This window comes from Blennius ocellaris (genome assembly GCF_963422515.1).
Source record: "Blennius ocellaris genome assembly, chromosome: 8".
NCBI classification, from domain to species: domain Eukaryota; kingdom Metazoa; phylum Chordata; class Actinopteri; order Blenniiformes; family Blenniidae; genus Blennius; species Blennius ocellaris.
The window spans coordinates 12590745-12608952 of record NC_137657.1 but is presented as its reverse complement, the minus strand read 5'-3'; the positions used below and the strand labels follow the sequence as shown (position 1 = coordinate 12608952).

The window sequence follows — 18208 nt, the reverse complement described above, 5'->3', positions numbered from 1 at the left end:
AGGGACTGGGTGGGTCTTAAAAAGTTTGGAAAGTTCCAGCTTGTTGGTGCTGTTTACTGCCGTCCGCATAAAAACTCCAAAGGTTACAAATCACGTCAAACACTCCTCTCGCGTGTGGTCACACACACACACACACACACACACACACACACACACACACACACACACACACACACACACACACACACACACACACACACCCACACACACTGTTTAGCAAAACCTGTGTTGTGTAGCGTGTCACCTCAAGAAAATTCCTTTATTGCATTCGACCAAAACACTGCCTTCTTTTCAATCGTTATGTGAAGAAATGTCACATCTCTCTAAATCCACAAAAACCATGAAGCATTTAAAAGAAAAACATTTGGACAATGAGTAATCCATTTTTAGATTGAGCTGTTTTGCCTGAAGACAGTACCATCTCTTCTGGATCACGCCCCTCTGAGCTGACTTTGAAAAATCTTTCTGTCCAATCAGCCTTTGTTGTATGCAGGATGTTTATGTTTAGAGGTACTGTATATGTTTTTCAGTTCCCTTTCTATACCCCCCCCCCCCCACACACACACACACACACTTTCACTCTATCTCATTTACCTCCATTTATTAAACCCACACTCGACAAGTGACTCAGCGAAGTGTCTTTTGAAATGATTACCAAGCTCGACAGGTGAGCAAAATGAACGCATTTACTCTGTAAAGGTTGCGCTTTTCATTTTCTTTCACATTGCATTTGTCAACTATTTAATAAAAAAAACACAACGAAAACATTACAGTTGTTTTTTTTATTTTACGCTTTAACTGTACTGTACTTTGAAAATAGCCTGAGTGGAAATGAACTGGATAATTATGACCTGATACTCCTGCATACTACCGAGGTTTCAGTATTATTAACTGATGAAAACAGTCTTGCTTTCACTAAAAGTTGTGAAACTGAGAGTGAGCAATAAGTGGATGCTAATTATCTTCTGACTGTCCATTTATGGTTGGCGAACCACAGGTCTTAAATGCATTTTTTTAACAACGTATTAATAGACCTAAAAATACGAGTGAGTCATCTGAATAGAAATATGTTCGCTTGAAAGATTTATTCATTTTCAGAGTTCAACAAAGCCAAATGTGTTTGCGTACTTTTGTGCCATGAAATAAATGTGCGCTAGTTATTACTGGGACTATCTGAAAACAAAGAACTTTTGGAATAACTCTTAATAAAAATGCAAAGTGTTAAGAGTAATTCAAGTTATTTTTTTGTGGAAATACATTTATATCTCTAAATGAGCTGAGATCGGCACGTCGTTTTGTGGTTTCTGTTCTAAACTTGAGAAATTCAGTCGACTCATTTTTGTCCTAGTATGCTTCTGCCGAGAAAAAAGTTCATCTACCATTACAAGAACATGCGCTGGGCGAAGGGTCGGCACGAGACGTACCTCTGCTTTGTGGTGAAGAGACGAGTGGGCCCAGACTCTTTGTCCTTTGACTTCGGACATCTACGAAATCGCAATGGTTGCCATGTAGAGGTGAGGTGGAAGCAGATGGTGGAACTCATGGGAAAGGCCTGTTCAACATCCATGCTCAAATATAAATGACTGATCATCTCTATTGTGCCGGTGTAGAGTGCCCCTGACAACTATTTAATTATTTTGTAAGAGTTGTCCCATTGATGTATCAAATGAAGTAATAGTATTTGGTTATTATACTTAATTTAAGTAAAAAAATATAAAAACAACAAAAACAAGTGATTATATTGGAAATGCTTTCATTTTCAAAATCAAGGCGACAAACTCAGGAAGGATGGATGCTATTCAACTGTATATAATCTGTTATTTTCTCTGTAGCTGCTGTTCTTGCGCTACCTGGGGACTTTGTGCCCCGGCCTGTGGGGTGACGGAGGACCTGGAGAAAAAAGGTTAAGCTACTCCATCACCTGGTTCTGCTCCTGGTCTCCCTGTGCCAACTGCTCTCACAGGCTGACCCAGTTCCTCAGCCGGACACCCAATATTCGACTCAGAATCTTTGTCTCCCGCCTGTACTTCTGCGACCTGGAGGACAGCCGCGAGAGAGAGGGTCTCCGACTGCTGAAAGAAGCTGGCGTGCACATCACGGTCATGAGCTACAAAGGTAAGAGGACAAATCCGCGTGCATGTGGTCGTTGAGATGCATAAAAAAAATGAAGCAGACGCGTGTTTGTTGCTGAAGCCAGGAACTTAGGACTTATATTGTATTCCACCTTAAGAGCCATCGTTTCCCTGCAGTCGTCTGTTAATCAACAAAGATTAGTTTGTCCTTTCTCTTCAGATTATTTCTATTGCTGGCAAACCTTTGTGGCAAGTAATCAAAGCAGGTTTAAGCCTTGGGATGAGCTGCAGCGAAATTCCATCCGCCTCAGCAGAAAACTCAAACGCATCCTCCAGGTACATTCTGACACAAACACGTGCTTCCCAATACAAACTAATCCTTTAAGTGTGTGTTTACAATCATGATCTTGTCCTGTCCCTTTTCTTTATCAGCCCTGCGAAACAGAAGATTTAAGGGATGCCTTCAAGCTTCTTGGACTGTGAAACATATACTTGTAATCTAATCAGGTGCTACCAGATTAGATAAAGTGAAAAAAAAAGAAGAGAGAGATACTTGTGTTGGTCTATCACTACAACTATTAAACTGAGAATGACCAAAACTGAGAAAAAAAACATGCTTTTCACATCATGGCAAGGCTTTTAACTTCATGTAGCTTCTGCTTGCTTTTTTATATTCAAACATTGAAATATGGCTGGAGAAAATAAAGAAAATAAAAAAAAAAACACAATAAAGTACTGTTTTTTGTTCTTTCTTTCTTTTTTTTAACATGTTCTTTTGACAGATGTCAAGGTGAGCCTGCAATTTGTTGGTATTGCTGATGTCAATCATTTTAGCAGTTATTCCAAAAAGAATAATAATGCAATGAATAAAGCAATGAAAACCTTGTGTGGGACGTGGCTCATAACAAAACAAACATTTTCTTTTGCTAATTGATACAGACTATCATGATCCAAAACAGCCAGAAATATATTTTTTTCTCATTTCTTTCTTATACTAGATTTCCTATAGCATTTTTCATTTACATTTCTCAGTGGGACTCAAGTAATCACACCCAAGTTGTGGCTGTGATAGTTATACAAACTCTCTATTGTAGCCATAGAAGGCTACAAAGGACAAGTGCTAGACTGTGGTAAATCTCTACAAAGCATCTATTTGCAAAAGGCGAGACATGATTTTGATATCATCAGGGATTTCTCTGCACAGTGGAAATGAGCGCTGTGCTGGTCGGAGATGACTGGACAAAACCACTGTGAGAAAAATGAGGTGACACAACCTTCTGAAACCGTAAAAGTAATTGCTTCAAATCTGTTATAGTTTTTGAGCATTTCCAATGCCTACTATCCTGTTTCTATAACTGGAATGATTATGTTTTAAATATACATTCAGGCACATTCCTTCATTTTACCAGGAGAATAAAATAAAGCAGGGCTGGAATAATATCCACTGTTTGAACAGCGAGTTCAAGAATCTTACGAGCATTCATATTCAACACTTCACAGCTGTATCACTTCGAATTGTAGCTGTTTCAACTGTTGGTAATGACACCAATAAATCAATCCATAGGATTCAAAGGAGCAGATCACGGTCTGGTAGAAACACAGTAACAAAAACACATTGCACAGGAAGTTTCCCTTTGTGGTTTAGTGGCAGGAATGTAAATGTTGTATAAATCACAACTGAAGTCCTCATTCAATTATATTCAGCATTAGAACCCATGCTTGCAGCCAAATCACAGCCGTGCTGATATTCAGTACAACAGCACTCCCTCTGGTGTAATATTTTTTTAAGTGACCTGCAGGTACACTGATCCAATATGAAAAAATGCTGCAAATAATTTCAATGAAATAACATGTAGATCTGAAAAAAGCTCTTGCACGTGACTTTTTTGTGATGTTGCATCCTCAACATGGATCTTAACCTTTGACTCGGCGAGTTTTGTGGCTGGAGTTTAATTACAATTGCAAGTGGAAGAAGAAATAGTCCCTTCCCGCCCAGGTACTGTTCTTTGAGTTGTGGAGCATTTTTAACTGCTGGCCCTGACTGAAACACCACCGCACGCTACTGCTCTGAATATGCCAATAGTCAACTGGAATCAAATATGTATAGATGGATGGATGTATGGACTTTGAGCTTTATTTGCTAAATCTGTTAAAAAAAATCTGAAATCCTGCTGCAGTGTTTCTTCGTTAGGCTAATGTTGACAAAAACCGGCCTCAGGATTTGTGCCACAATCAGCATATTTTTTAAAACATCCTTTGCGGAAATAAAATAGCAAGCTTTGCACTGTAGCATTAATAGTATCTTTAGTCATAGTGTTGTGTGTTTACTACACTCACAAAAAAACAATGTAAACCAATTTGAATGGATCAAAAAAGCAAGTATTTATTGTTTTATTTGTAATATTCACACATTGCAATGTCATAATTCAGGTTGGTTTTAACCTGCAGGCCTGATAAAGGATTGTAGTGCATATTAATCCTAAGATATGGATATTTCCAATACCTTGTATTTCTGTTTTTTGCCATCACTCCTCGTGTTACAATATAAATATTTACACGTAGTTAAATTTTTTTCATATTATTTAAGCCATAAGGCCTGACGTGTTTAAAGACTCTAATATATATATGAACACCACTTGTATTGGCACTTATGACCATAATGCCAAAGGGTATAATGTGTTTAGGTGTTCAGGTCAAACCAGTAAGACCGTCATGTTTGTGTCAAACTTATGAGTTTCAAACAAAACTTACATTAGTCTTTTTTGTTGTTGTTGTTGTTGTTGTTGCTGTTGAGTACAAAATGTCAGTGATGAATTGGTTTCTGCACACCGCCTACCGTCCTGTACCATAACCAGAGAGGAAATCAGTATTATGTATCGCACATCTTTGATAAATGTCGTTTTTGCCTGTAAGATCAGTGTACTATCACGCATTGTGCGCGCCGGCTGCTTTGGCAGTGCGCGCGCACACCGGGCATTACGGCGACGCAACCTGCTCCGGCGGTGCGCGCACACACCGGGCATTACGGTGACGCAGCCCGTTATACCGTCTCACGGACACACACACTGTCACCGCCGCCTCCGCCGGCGTTACTCCGACCGTGTAGAAGTCAAGATGGCGACTGAGGGTCAGCTCGAGTACGAATCGATCCTCTGCGTCAAACCCGAAGTCAACGTTTACCGAATCCCTCCGAGAGCATCTAACCGGGCAATCAGGTGAGGGGGGCGGTGGAGGGGGGCAGGCCGGGGGGAGGCGGCAGGGGGGGGGAGGTTTCGACCAAGCTTTCGGGAGCGGCAGCCGCGAGGAGCCGTTGCCTGAGCGACCGAGCCACCGTGTTCATCTCCCCGCCGCTCGCGCAGAGGACGTGGTTTGTGAGCTGGTTGTTTTTTTTTTTTTTACCGTGTGTTTACAAGGTCACGTAGAAACGTCGGTTAACGGCACCAGCGGGGGGGCTGCAGGTTTGTCCAGCTTGCATCCAACAACCCCTCCGCTGCGTAAACAATGCGCACACTGCTTCTAAGTCAACGTGATCTCACGGGGGGGAAATCCACCTTGAGATTATCACTCCCTCCGTCCTTGTTTGGCCTTTAAGCATCACGTCGTGCAGCAGAAAACGTCCTGCAGTTGTGATGCAGGCAGTGTCTTGCTCAAGGACACTTAAGCAGCGTTCTGCATGTAGAAAGATTCACACCCCACCCCACCACACACACACACACAGTCCAGCCCATGAGTATCCACCATTGAGGAGGGTTCTAAACAAGGTTGACATTAGATTGTTTACCTCACATTTCATTGGCCTGTCCTGCTGCAGCTCCTTGTGACTGGACATTACCACAACCAAACAGTAGCCCGAGTCCCATGAGACACATGATTGGTCAACCAGTGACCGTCTGTATAGTCAGTCAGGTTGGTGATGTAATGTTTCAACCTAATGTGGTAGTGAAATTCCACTTTGAAACCTGAGTCACGTTTTGCTGACGTAGAAAGTGTGTGTGTGTGGGTGTGTGTGTCAGTGGACGAATCCTAACTGTAACTTTCCCAGCTCTCGCGTATTGTCCTCCTCTGTCAGCATCACTCAGGATAAACCGCTGCCACCAATCCCCCCCCCCCCCCCCCCCCGCATCACGCCGCCTGTCTCCTCGTGTGTCACACAGGGCAGCTGATTGGAAGCTGGATGCTCCCGACTGGACGGGACGCATGCGCGTGACGGCCCGGGGCAAAGTGGCTTTCGTAAAACTGGAAGACAAAATCTCTGGTGAGGGACCGACCCAGACGGGTCGTGGGCGATATTGTTTACCGCCGCGGCTGCCAATGATTTCACTGTGTAGTCTAATGTCCGCCACGCCGCTCTCCAGTTACTCATCTCTTCCAAGGTGACCCAGCCTGCAGTCCGGAGAACAGATTGATGCTGACCCCCGAGAGGCTGCTTCAGAGAGAGAGAGAGAGAGAGAGATAAAGAAGTGTCTCACAGTATTGAAGACAAAGCACAGTACATGATCGACAATGATATTGCACGCTAAAAACACTGACAAAAGCCACCCAAGAAATCAGATTCAACCATTCCCTTTCCCTGTACATAGAATAAAAAAAAATAAAAAAAACTACAGCTGGACAGGGTCTTAACATGAGGAGCAGCACTGCACTGATGGCAATGTAAAGTTATTGGACTGCGCTCCAGGGGTCCTGCAATTAAAACAGCCGTTTGGCCGTGTAATACTCTGCAAGCCAGACTGAGGACTTTAACTCTCCTCTCTGAAACCAAGAAAGAGACTCGAGTTTGGAGGTGATGTGAGACGAGCTTTCTCACTGCAGTGCATTACAAGAGTGTAGCGGTTGGGGTTTGTGAAAAGCCCCACCTTTTAAATTGTCTTCATTTTTTGTTATCGTCGGTATTTGTGTGTTGTTGAGGGTTTTTTTTTTTAGATTTAGAAAGGACATTTCAACAAAGTGTCTCTCCCTGATCCAGAATGCCTTCAGATCATTTTGGCCGCACGGATAATCAGTCGTGTTTATTGTCCTGCTCTCCAGGGGAGCTGTTCGCCCAGGCACCAGTGGACGAATACCCTGGCATTACGGTGGAAACAGTGAGCGACTCAAGCCGTTACTTCGTGCTCCGCATTCAGGATGACAACGGTGTTTAAGCCTTTTTTTTTTTTTTTTTTGCAAATCCTATTATTTGTGATATGATTCTGCAATTTACACGTCCGTCTTCTCTCCTCGTCGTGTTCGACTGTCTTCCAGGCCGCAGCGCGTTCATCGGCATTGGGTTCGGAGACCGAGGCGACGCCTTTGACTTCAATGTGGCGCTTCAGGACCATTTCAAGTATGCAGCTTTCCCATATCGTGTCGTGAAGTGTTGCCAATTATGCAGTGAAATGATCATTTTCTCTCTCCGTTGCCAGGTGGGTGAAGCAGGAAAATGAATTTAGAAAGCAGGCTCAGGCTCCTGACACCACTCCCAAACTGGACCTGGGCTTCAAAGAAGGACAGACTATTACACTTAATATTGGGGTACTCGTCTTGTTTATTCTCCATGATGTTCAAACTTCCTCCCAGAATTCAGTGGCTGTTTCCTTTTGATGTCGTCGTCCGTTTCATGTTGATTTTGATGGTTGTTGAATTCTGACATTTCTATAGGGTCATATATACACAGCTGGAGAAGAGAAAGTGACTTTTTTTTTTTTTTTTTGCTTGCCTGGCATGTTTTCTTGGAAGGACGCTGGACTCAGAAATCAGCTGCCAAGTTGCCTTAGTGATTCTCACCACTTTAGTAGAGGAGGAGTGACGATAGGACAGATTTTTTTTTTTTTAAAAAGGACAAACGGAATCATGCCAACTGTCGCTATTGACTTGTTGTCGTTGCGAATATGAATGTTGCTCAGTACTTGGCGATTATTTGAATGAAAACTGAGCTCACTCGTAGTGAGGGAATCTCAGCAAAAGGGCCTGTGTTTTGATATATATAATTTGTCTATGTGCAGAGAAATCGTGGGCACAGCAACAAGCTTGGAGCTAATCTCATTTGAGTAATTTAGAAAATGAGAAGTTGGTGTATGAAGTCATCCCACTGTGGCTATAAACACTATGCGTGACATGTTTTTCAGTTGTAATACACACTCAGTATAACTGAAAGGCAGCCCAGAAACTCCATAAAACCTTAATTGTGATCTCGTGTGCCTCTTCCAAGACGTCAGAAGAATCGATGTGGTCACATGCAGCCTTAAGAGACTCGTTTGAACACTAAATGGCACATTTTTGCATGCGGGAGCAGCACGCAGTTGCATTTTATGTTGGTCTGGATCAAAGCAAAGTGTGAACACAGCCTTCTCTCTTCAGTGTGCCGCATCTATGGACTTACCCTCGGTATTCTTTCTCCAACGTGCACAGCAATCCAAAAAGAAGGACAGGTCTCGTCCGCAGAGTTCAGGAGGCCTCGGCCTTCTCCCGCCTCCCCCTGGAGGCAAGTTGGCTCCGCCCCCTTCATCCCGATCTACTAATCACAACACACAGCCATCGGCGGAAGGAAATGACACCGGTGAGTAATTGTAACCCTACAGGAGAGGCCAAACACATAATCACGACACATAACTATCAAAGGTGGTTTGTTGTTGGGTTTTTTTGTAAGAACATCTTGTTCTTTAGTTTTATTTCTGTGGGTTTTTTCAGCTGTTTCACTGATAGAGATGCAATGAAATACAACCTCGATGTCAGTGTTCTGCCGCGTGAAGCACATGAAAGTTTGTATTCATTCGTCCCCCGTCGGGGTCGGCTTCCTGTAGAGCTCCTGCGTCCACAGGCTTTTATAGTGGAAGTGGTGAGTGCAGTGTTATGTTGACCTACTGGCCATAAAGCGCCACGGCGAGCGACGTGTTCCCCCCGCGGGGGGTGTCGCCGCGCACGCCGCTTAAGCTCGGGAGTTTCCTCTCCGGAGGTTCTGCAGTCGCCCGAATACGGTGAAGCTGCACAGACTTCGGTTGGTGGCTTTCGAATAATTTAAATATATTTGAAATTCTATAAAGTTTGGGGGATTATGTTCTCTCGTATAATTCACAGATTTTTATTTAAACTGTGCTCTGACCATAAAAAAAAAAAAAAAGAACAGTTAAGGCAGTGTGTGGTTTGGCCAGCGTAAAGAAGAAAAAAACAAACTATTCTGGGCCGACTCACTGCTTTGAGTTTTACCTTTATGATGCTTTCATCTGTGAAGAGATGCACTTCTCTTATTTTCACTATGTTAAAAGTGGTGCCAAAACTTTCAGGTACGGTGGATGTGGAAAGTATTCGGATCCCCTTAAATGTTTCACCCTGTTTATATACCATTTCATCTTTTTTCCACGTGAACGTATTGACGCCACCAAAAATGGACAGAATTGTAGACATTTTTGGCAGATTTATTACAGAACTATCACATGGTCACAACTTTCCAGACCCTTGGGCCAGTGTTTGGTAGAAGTCAATGTGTTCTTTCTTACTTAAATTATTTTTGCAAATGGCTACAATATAACAAAGAGTGAAAAATCAAAGGGAATCAAATGTTTCTGTCACATTTAGGCCTTCTGTTGAATTGACAGTCATTTGTTTACGAGTTAGAGACAAATATTCCCTCATTTGTTTTTGTTTCTTAATTGAAATACTCTTCATTTTGATTCCTACCTTCCAGGATGTTTACTCGACCTGGACTCCAGCAACTCCAACTCAGTGGCCCCATCCAACCCCACCTCCACCTCCACCTCCACCTCCACCTCCACCTCCACAGCCAGCCCGGACCTGTGGGGTGACTTCGATTCTGTCTCCTCGAAGTGAAGGAGAAGTTCATTCCGTTTTCATTCCTCCTTTCGCTCTACAAATGTATGCAGCTCTTCTTACGACTTTGTTTTTTTCCCCCGCCCGCGGGTCCGGTATCTTTCCCTGCCAAGCAGGGTGACCCTCCCAGTGTTTAGTTCTACTCGCATTGAATTCCTCCCGGATTTTTGTTCCTACCTCAACGTCGGTCTGAAAAAAAATGACACATTCAGAAACACAAGTTATCTCTTCCTTCTTGGCATTCCTGTCCTCCTCTATGCTTCTCTGGTCCAGTCACATTTCAATTCCTCCTTTTCCTCTTTAGTTGAGCTTATTTCTTCTCTTAGAATATACAAGTTAGAGGGCGCGGGGGGGGGGGGGGGTCTAATCAACAACTAAAGGTCAAATCTAATCGTAATATATAAATGAATGAAGTTTATGTACAGAGAATATTTATTTAAAATGTGTACACATATATATTGTCAGTGGTTTGTAATTATTGTCATTGTTGTCGTTATCTTTATGTACCGTAGCTTATTTTTCTGAAAGTCTCTAGACGTGGGACTGACTATATGCACTGACTTGACAGTCGAGTCTGTCAATGTAGTTAGTACTGAAGTCTGTGTGTGTGTGTGTGGGGGGGGGGGGGGCTTGTTTAATATGAGATTCAAAGGATCGCAGAGTTTACCACAGAACGCTTTTACTTGAAAAAAAATATATCGTTTCTCAGACCCGAGGCGCTCTCCGTGACTCCGCCGCTGTCCAGCTCATATCCCGCCGGGGACGGGTCACGGGAGCCGTGTGCATCGCTGTGACTGTATGTCAAGACACATGGAGGGAGGAATGTTGCAATGGAGAGGGTGTGAGCGGGAGGAAAAGAGGCAGCAAGTGCTTTTATCTTTGCCTCAAGGGAAAACGGATGATTTAGTCCCGCGTTATGTCATCTCCACTCAACGCAGCTGTTAAAGCCGCGACTGGTGAGTCATTAAGGTCGCGATCTTCCTCCTCCTCAATGAACAGGCCTGTGTTTCTCCATTGTACGGTCAGTCTGGAGAAAAGCGTAATCTCCTTCATTCTTTGTGAGAGCGGTGATCAAACACAGCATGTTGCACTGTACGATTGAGTTTTACTGTGAACTTGATGTGATGTTATTCATGGTGTTTGGACGCAGACGGACGTGGCGTGAGCGGAACTTGTGTTTGACGCAATGTTTAGCTGTGATATTGTCTTGTACCGGGCGATGGACGACGTTGTGCTGGTATCAAATGCACATGTGCACTCACAAGACGTTTCCTGACGGGGGGGGGGGGTTTGACTGGAGCGCACAAAGACTGTGTTTAGTGTAAACCCCTAACAGTATTTGTCAGTATTTGTTCATTGTCCAAATTATATACATTTCTCCCAAATGTTACACGTTATTCAAACTGTAAATGTGTATGGAAGCAAATATGCAAAGAAAAATACAAAGAAAATGATCAAACACTTGAAGTTTCATTTGCTGTCGTCTTTTTTTCCCCCTCTCTCTCTCTCGAAATGCAAGAAAAACAATAAATGAACCCCACAAACAAAGTCAGTTTCATTTTATTGAATACAATAGTGCACATAATACTGGATTGTCAGGGGCTTCTCTACAACCCACAACAGAGTGGTTCTTTCTTGTCTTTCTTTTACAATGAAATGACTCAGTGCTGCTATAGGCCCATTATTACTACAGTACCTTAAACAGATCATAAACCATGGAGGTCATGATCTGTGTCCAATAACATGAGCGAACATTCGATATTCACACACAATTAAAATACTAATACATAAACATAGATATGACTCAGCACCCTGTGTGTGTGTGTGTGTTTTAGTGTGTGTGTGTGTGTGTGTGTGTGTGTGTGTGTGTGTGTGTGTGTGTGTGTGTGTCTCCAGGTGTAGAGCACTGGATTTATGGCGTTATGGGCTTGTTTTTTATGACGCCGCCCCCGGGTTGCGTCCCTTCGGGGGCACCATCCTCACAGGTGGTCACGTCGTCGCACCGGGCAACATCAGGCCTTGTTTTGCCAGGTTGTGGGGTTACCACGGCGACTGCGACAGCGTTTCCTATACGTTGACCTCTCGAGGCGTCTCGGCCACCCGGACAACTCCCTGCACTGTTCGGCTGTTACGTGCACAAAGACAAAGATTTCCTTCAAATGTGCGTCGACGCAACACGTCCACGGCTGACTTGTCACGAACGCAGGCCTTCCCACCTTTCAGATACTCGTCCTGTTGGCAGACAGTCCTCACACAGATCTCATTGTTGATCACATAGACACGGAGGAGGCTGCATTAGCAACAGGATATATTTCAACATTAAAAGAGCTGTCATGAGAGTGGAGAATCATCCATCTATTAAAGCCTGTTTCTCACTGGGGCTGAGACAACTTGTCACTAGTTGGAGAACACAAAAATGTGATTTAACAGTTTTCACATGGCATTACACTGAACTGGTACCTTGCATACGTTGCACAAATTTGACGTAAATTAGTCTGGAAGGGAAATTACACATGTTTGGTGTGAGACGGGGACACGGTTTGTTCTTGAACATGTAAATGTGGAGTCTGTGCTCCTTAGTAAAACAATAATTTTGTAATCATTCCTAAAGCCAAACAGAGCTTGTGAAAGAAGCTGCTGGATGAAGACCACACTGACACGCTGGAGGTTTTTGTCAATCACTTCCTAATTCATGCAAATTAAATTGAGAAAAGTTTCTGTTGTATTCTACTGTATTCAAATATATAATCTTTAAAATGGATTTTATTCCCCCCCACCCAGCCCCTTTTGCAGCTCTTTAACAATCTTCATCCTTCTTTGAAGGTTTTCCACAAGGGATTTTGAGCCTTTGTGTGCTGGTGCACTGTCACATTGGAATGAAAAATAAGTCCTTCGCCAAAACTGCTGCCACGAAGTTGGAACCCTGGCATTGTCCAAAATGTCTTGCTACGTGCTTGACTTTATACAAATAGGAAAAGGGGTCTGATTAAATCACTCAAAGTCAGTATTTAACAGATGTGGCCAGTTGTTATCCCCCCCCCCCCCAAGTTTGAAGTTCAAGTGACACTATTGAAAGGCCTTGCCACTCACGCAAGGAAATTGCAAACTCTTGTAAATGTTTCCAGATATTTTGGAAACTCCTTCATAAACCGAGTTTGTAATTTGTCAAAAGCCCAGTGGGATGTGGGTTTAACTGCTTCGTCCAAGTTTTTGAGTTTTGCAGGGGCTTGAGAAGGACTGAAGCAAAAGTTCACTGACACACGATGCGCGGTTTTACTTTTGTCGGTCGAATCGTGCGGCGCTGTGGCGAAGGGGTCGGCACTCTTTGGCTACTCCGCTCGCCTCCCACAGTTCAAATTGTGCATTTGTGGTTATATTGTGATTCTGTTTGTGTGCGAATTGACCTTTCAAAAGTCTATCCGGCTTTCTTTTTTTTGTTTTTCTCATATCAGGGCAACAACTTCCTCCCCCCTGTTGGACAATGCAGTGTAGAAGATGGGTGTTACTATTTTGCTTTGTTTACACAGTGATTCTGAGTTTTCTTTTCTCCGACGATTTTTGTGCTCATCAAGAAGCTGCTCTGCCTGTTATGTAAGTGCAGAGTGCCAGATTCTGACCCCCCCCCCCCCCCCCCCCCCCCCACCCTCTGTGAGATCACCTGTAGAGACAAAGACCACCAATGCATCTCTTCGTGGGCCTGTGAACCGAGTACATCCTGGTGCAAGGATACATATCCTCCCTGCAGTCTACACAAACCAGACGCACATGTCAAACTTTCAAAGCTTTTTTTTTTTTAAAGCAATTTCCAATCTGCAGTCACTCACCAGCTGGTAAGGCGACCCCAGGTGGCACAGTGGTCTCTGGAAACAAGGAAAGAAAACACGATCGTGACTGGAGAGACATTTTTTTTGACCCGTGTCAGTGACTCACGGACTGACAAATGTCACTCGTCCTGATCAAAAAGTGTGACTTATGAGGAGAAGAGGCTTTACCAGTCTGCTGGGTTTGGGCTACAGCTGTGAGCGCTGTGGAACAGAAACCACATGAGGGGAGTGTTTCACAGCATAAAAAACAAACACACGGCGACTCAACCGTAATTAAACAGGATGATTTGTGTGTTCTGTTTGGCAGCGTTACCGTGGAAACTGCAGAGGAGCAGGACCACTGGGAGGCTGCCCATTGCTTCAACTTGTAAGAGGTAAGCTTTACGAGCTGGAGGAAACCGAAGAGGAAAAGAGTCAGGATGATTTCACAGAGTGGAACTGCTCAATATCCTCACTATGATTTTTTTAATGCTTGTTTATGTTTCCTCTAATCCCCATGCATATAAATGCTCCCAACCTTCCAGGTCACTGTAATGTTTTCCTTCCAGTTTTGCTTCGGCTAAAAACACACATGTGCAGCGCAGTGCGTGGACCTGGAGAGCTGTCATCGTTATAAAAGAGGGCCTGATGTCATTTTTCCGACATTTATTTACTCTAGTATTTATTGGACTGCTTGTAAACACCTAGATAAAGTAGCAGTGAAGCAACTAAAGAAAACACCTCACCTCTGACCATTTGTTTTTCTTCCTTGCCTGACTCCTTGATCCCCCCCCCCTCCTCTTCCTCTCCCCCTTCCCTCCCTCCTCTTCCTCTCCCTCTTCCCTCCCTCCTCTCCCGCCCTGCATCATTCCTCTTGTGATGTGTCAGTGCAACTTTGGAGTCCAAGATGTGAGTTCTCTCCAAAGAATGTGTTTTTTTGTGCCCTTTTCTGAGCAGCCCTCCACCCCTCCTCTGTTACAGTCGCACATTCTTTCCCTCTTTTCTTTTCAGAGGACAAATCACTGCTTCCCAACTGTACAATCATCACCAGCCAAATCTAAGCATGGCGTCTTTTGTCACAAGTTTTTCTGCAGAGATATTCCCAGAAGCATACGTTTGCAATTACTGGGTTTAAAAACTCTACATTGTCCTGATTCAGCTGGAAGGTTTTGCTCGTCAGTGTGCAAATGTGTTTCACTGCTTGTACTTGCTGATTTCTACGATCAACCGCACGTCGCACAGCTTTACAGGTAAAAGTGAATCGATCAACCAGCTATGTAATCTCCCATATCTAATGTTTATGGCTCGTCTTTAGGACACGTCCTTCCATTGCTGTCTTTCGATATGAGTTATCTTGCATCTGCAGATGTTCGTGAGATGTGTGAATGAGATTTCCAATGAGATGTATGAAAATCAGGTATAAAAGAAACATAATTAACTCGTACTCACAACTTTTGCTGTCGTCCACAACTGCTTTAGTTTTATGAATCTTGTGTCCTCTCTTCTTTCCGCTCCTTCCGTCTCCTCCACCTTCCTCCTCCTCCTCCTCCTCCTCCTCCTCCTCCTCCTCCTTCATGTTCTCCTTTTCATCACAGTTTCCTTGCTTTTCTTTTTTCTATGTGAATCTGTATTTGCTTCACCCTCCAAGTGTCAGAAAGGTTGCAAAAACGAGAAAACCTGAATCACATATCATTTGCTGTGACCACTTTAATCGCTCCTGAATAATAATAATAATAATAATAATAATAATAACAATAATAATAATAATAATAATAATAATAATAATAATAATAATAATAATAATAATAATAATAATACACACAAACACATTTGTGATGGTTCTCTGGTATGACAATCTCTAGAAATATATAGAATGCCTTTAAACACAGCCAGTACAGACAGCAACTAAATGCTTTTCAAATGAGAGAATGCTTTGGTTTAATATCTAATTTTACATTTTTTAATGTTGTTTTAAAGTAAAAGTACTCTCATGGAAAACTGTCCAAAGTTGCACATTAAGTACATTTCATTACATTGTACAACGTAAGGTTCAAAGCTCATTCCTTATCAAAAGGAAAAAAAGCATTACATTATAGCAATTTGTTTCTCAAACAAATGATGTGAAGCAGGAAATAAATACTACTGAGATGCAAGTAGGTGGGATTTGTATGAGTGCGAGTGAAATTGCAAAGTACTTCAAAATACTATTCAGTTAGTGAGTATAATGAACTACCTTTGCCCATATTTATTATGTACAAAGTTAACATGTAAACGTATATGCTGAAATAAGTACTTCTGAACTGGGCCAATATATTTGCAAGACAATTTGACTGCCAGCTGGTTCGGACACTGCATCATCCTGACCGACCGGCAGGTGGCGCGAGCTTCATAGGAGATCATGGTTGGCTGTCACGCGGCCTCCTGCTGTTTAGGGGGGATCAGCGGGAGATACTGAGGTCATAAACCAGTGGAGTTGAATTAAGGTCTGGCCTTGCTTTGCTTTGCACTTACTCAAGTCTCATGTGAGTTCAAACGATGTCATTATTTCAGAACCTGAAAATGTTCACTTGGCCAGGCAGTAAAGAAAGAAGTATTTATGTGTCTCTCACAGCCAGGACAATTCAAATCCTTTAGGACATCACGTGTTTGTTTGTTTGTTGGTTTCACCTGCTATCTGAGCAAAAGAGGATTGAGCATTTCTTCGTTTATTTAAAAAAAAAAGTCTTAAAATGAAACACTAATAGATTGTTGCCACCATGCTCCTCCACTGAGTATATTTGATTGAATGTTGGAGTGCAGTAAATTGCAATAGATACATTTTTAATCTAATTCAATGTAATCCTCAACTGCATGCTGTAGCTCAGGTTGTAATTTAATGCTGCAGAGAAATCTCGCAATGCCGGTTTGCATTTTGCAAACTGTGCACTTCTCTTCTAAAAGGCTCAAACACCCATTTAAGAAGAGAAGATAGACCCCGTCTGCATCCGCTGATATAAAGGAGGAGATCCTGTCACAGCCATGTGATTATTTATAAAAGTGTTTATGTCTTCGTTTATGTCTGTGACCAGTTTTGCACCATTGCTACATTCATATTCTCTCAATAAAAACTGCTGAATGCAGATCCTGGGAAGGCATCGGATCCTCGATAAACCCCAGGTACGTGCTCTCTGTCGTCGCCCAGCCCGTTCACCTTTGATGTCTCCTGACTATTTATGGTATAATATCAAAATAGATTTGGCACAATTACTTGCAAAACTGGAACTTAGTCTAACACTTCTGGTAAAGGCAATTAAGGTTTTATTTACAGAAGTAGGAAGGTTTTTTGCCTCATTCATTTGTTATATATTCAATTAATTATATGGCATATACTGTCTGCAACCCTTTTTATGATGAGCTTTGAAATCTCCAAGTATCTGTGCAAAGATGAAAAAGTGGGCTTATTGAGGCTGCACTTCTTGTCTTTTTGTCTCGCAGGCTCTTTGAGTTGAAAGCGAGCTCTTCATTGGGACTGTCACGGCTGCTTTGGGATGGAAACTTGACCCTGCATTCGGCTTCCACGGACTAATATAAATATTGCTGCGCATACCCATGTTGATCCAAACAACAAAACTCTCACTGGCTCTCACCCAATGGCGGGCCCGGCCCGTTCAAGAGGGAGACACTCATCATCCCCTTGACATATCGGGGCTACGTGGGCTCTTGGGGCGGGTGCGTGTGGGGCGGCCCTAACAAGGTCGACGGGGCGAGGCCGCTGACAGTTTGACAGATGGCGGCAGTGTAAGCAAAATGGAGGAGCAGAGTAGCCAAGAAAGACTATCAATCCTGTGTGAACACATTGACGTGCCACTCTGCTCACGCTGCTCCGGCGGCGAGGGGAAGGCCCAGCTCAGAGGGACGGTAAACGGCGGCGGAGGAGGAAGACAGAGACCGGGAGCGATCGAGTCGGGTGGCGAGACGGCCAGGAAGCCACCGGGACGGTTAAGGAAAGCATGCCAGATAGTAAACACATGATAATCTCTCCACTTGTTTATTAGTTAAATGGCATTGCGCGAGGCATGTCAGCTCTGCAATGCATACCCTCTCGACTGACCTCCTGTTCAACTCGGCGCTACTCCTCCCTCGCGCGCACTTCCCTCTGCATTTCAGCCGTCTGCCGACTTATTTCATGGCTCCTTCCACTTGCAATGCATTGAAAAACAACTGGATAGCGACTGGACTTCTCCATTTGCTCACTGCTCTTCATGACACATTATAGAGTAGATCCAGTGTTGCTCGTCAGTGCTTCCTGCTGTGTAAACGTGATAATTTAGTATCCAGCCAGCCAGTATCATTACTCTGAATACTGCGAAGGTAATTAAAGTCAGTAAACCTTAACAAGTAGGCAGGTGACAGAGAAAGAGGCAGGCGCAAGAAATACTAGGCCACGATGACCCCCGTGTTTGGCTTCAATACAAGGATGCATTTCATTCTTTTGGCTCTATGAATTCTTTATATGCAACAGTCTGGCCATCAATCTGTCTCTTGTGTCAG

At 43.3% G+C, this 18208-nt stretch overlaps 3 protein-coding genes across 3 annotated transcripts; 2 read left to right on the top strand and 1 right to left on the bottom strand.

Moving 5' to 3' along the window:
• Positions 1-647: 647 nt before the first annotated feature.
• On the top strand, positions 648-2555 carry aicda (activation-induced cytidine deaminase; the record flags this gene model as incomplete). The annotated part of the gene is made up of 5 exons (XM_080500330.1): positions 648-667; positions 1349-1514; positions 1833-2115; positions 2293-2408; positions 2505-2555. The coding sequence occupies 5 exons, from the start codon at positions 648-650 to the stop codon at positions 2553-2555; spliced, it is 636 nt and encodes a 211-aa protein (XP_080356456.1).
• Positions 2556-5177: 2622 nt separating this feature from the next.
• Positions 5178-10196, top strand: LOC308133760 (adaptin ear-binding coat-associated protein 1-like). The gene is made up of 7 exons (XM_080501271.1): positions 5178-5287; positions 6227-6327; positions 7101-7205; positions 7314-7395; positions 7475-7583; positions 8460-8607; positions 9733-10196. Exons 1-7 carry the CDS (start codon positions 5187-5189, stop codon positions 9873-9875), a joined length of 789 nt encoding a protein of 262 aa, XP_080357397.1. The 5' UTR covers positions 5178-5186; the 3' UTR covers positions 9876-10196.
• Positions 10197-11419: 1223 nt separating this feature from the next.
• Positions 11420-15216, bottom strand: mfap5 (microfibril associated protein 5). Its single transcript, XM_080501128.1, has 7 exons — positions 15128-15216; positions 14013-14087; positions 13868-13900; positions 13700-13735; positions 13534-13621; positions 12092-12165; positions 11420-12000 (listed from the first exon to the last, which is right to left on the bottom strand). Exons 2-7 carry the CDS (start codon positions 14053-14055, stop codon positions 11888-11890), a joined length of 387 nt encoding a protein of 128 aa, XP_080357254.1. The 5' UTR covers positions 14056-14087; positions 15128-15216; the 3' UTR covers positions 11420-11887.
• Between the last annotated feature and the right edge of the window lie 2992 nt (positions 15217-18208).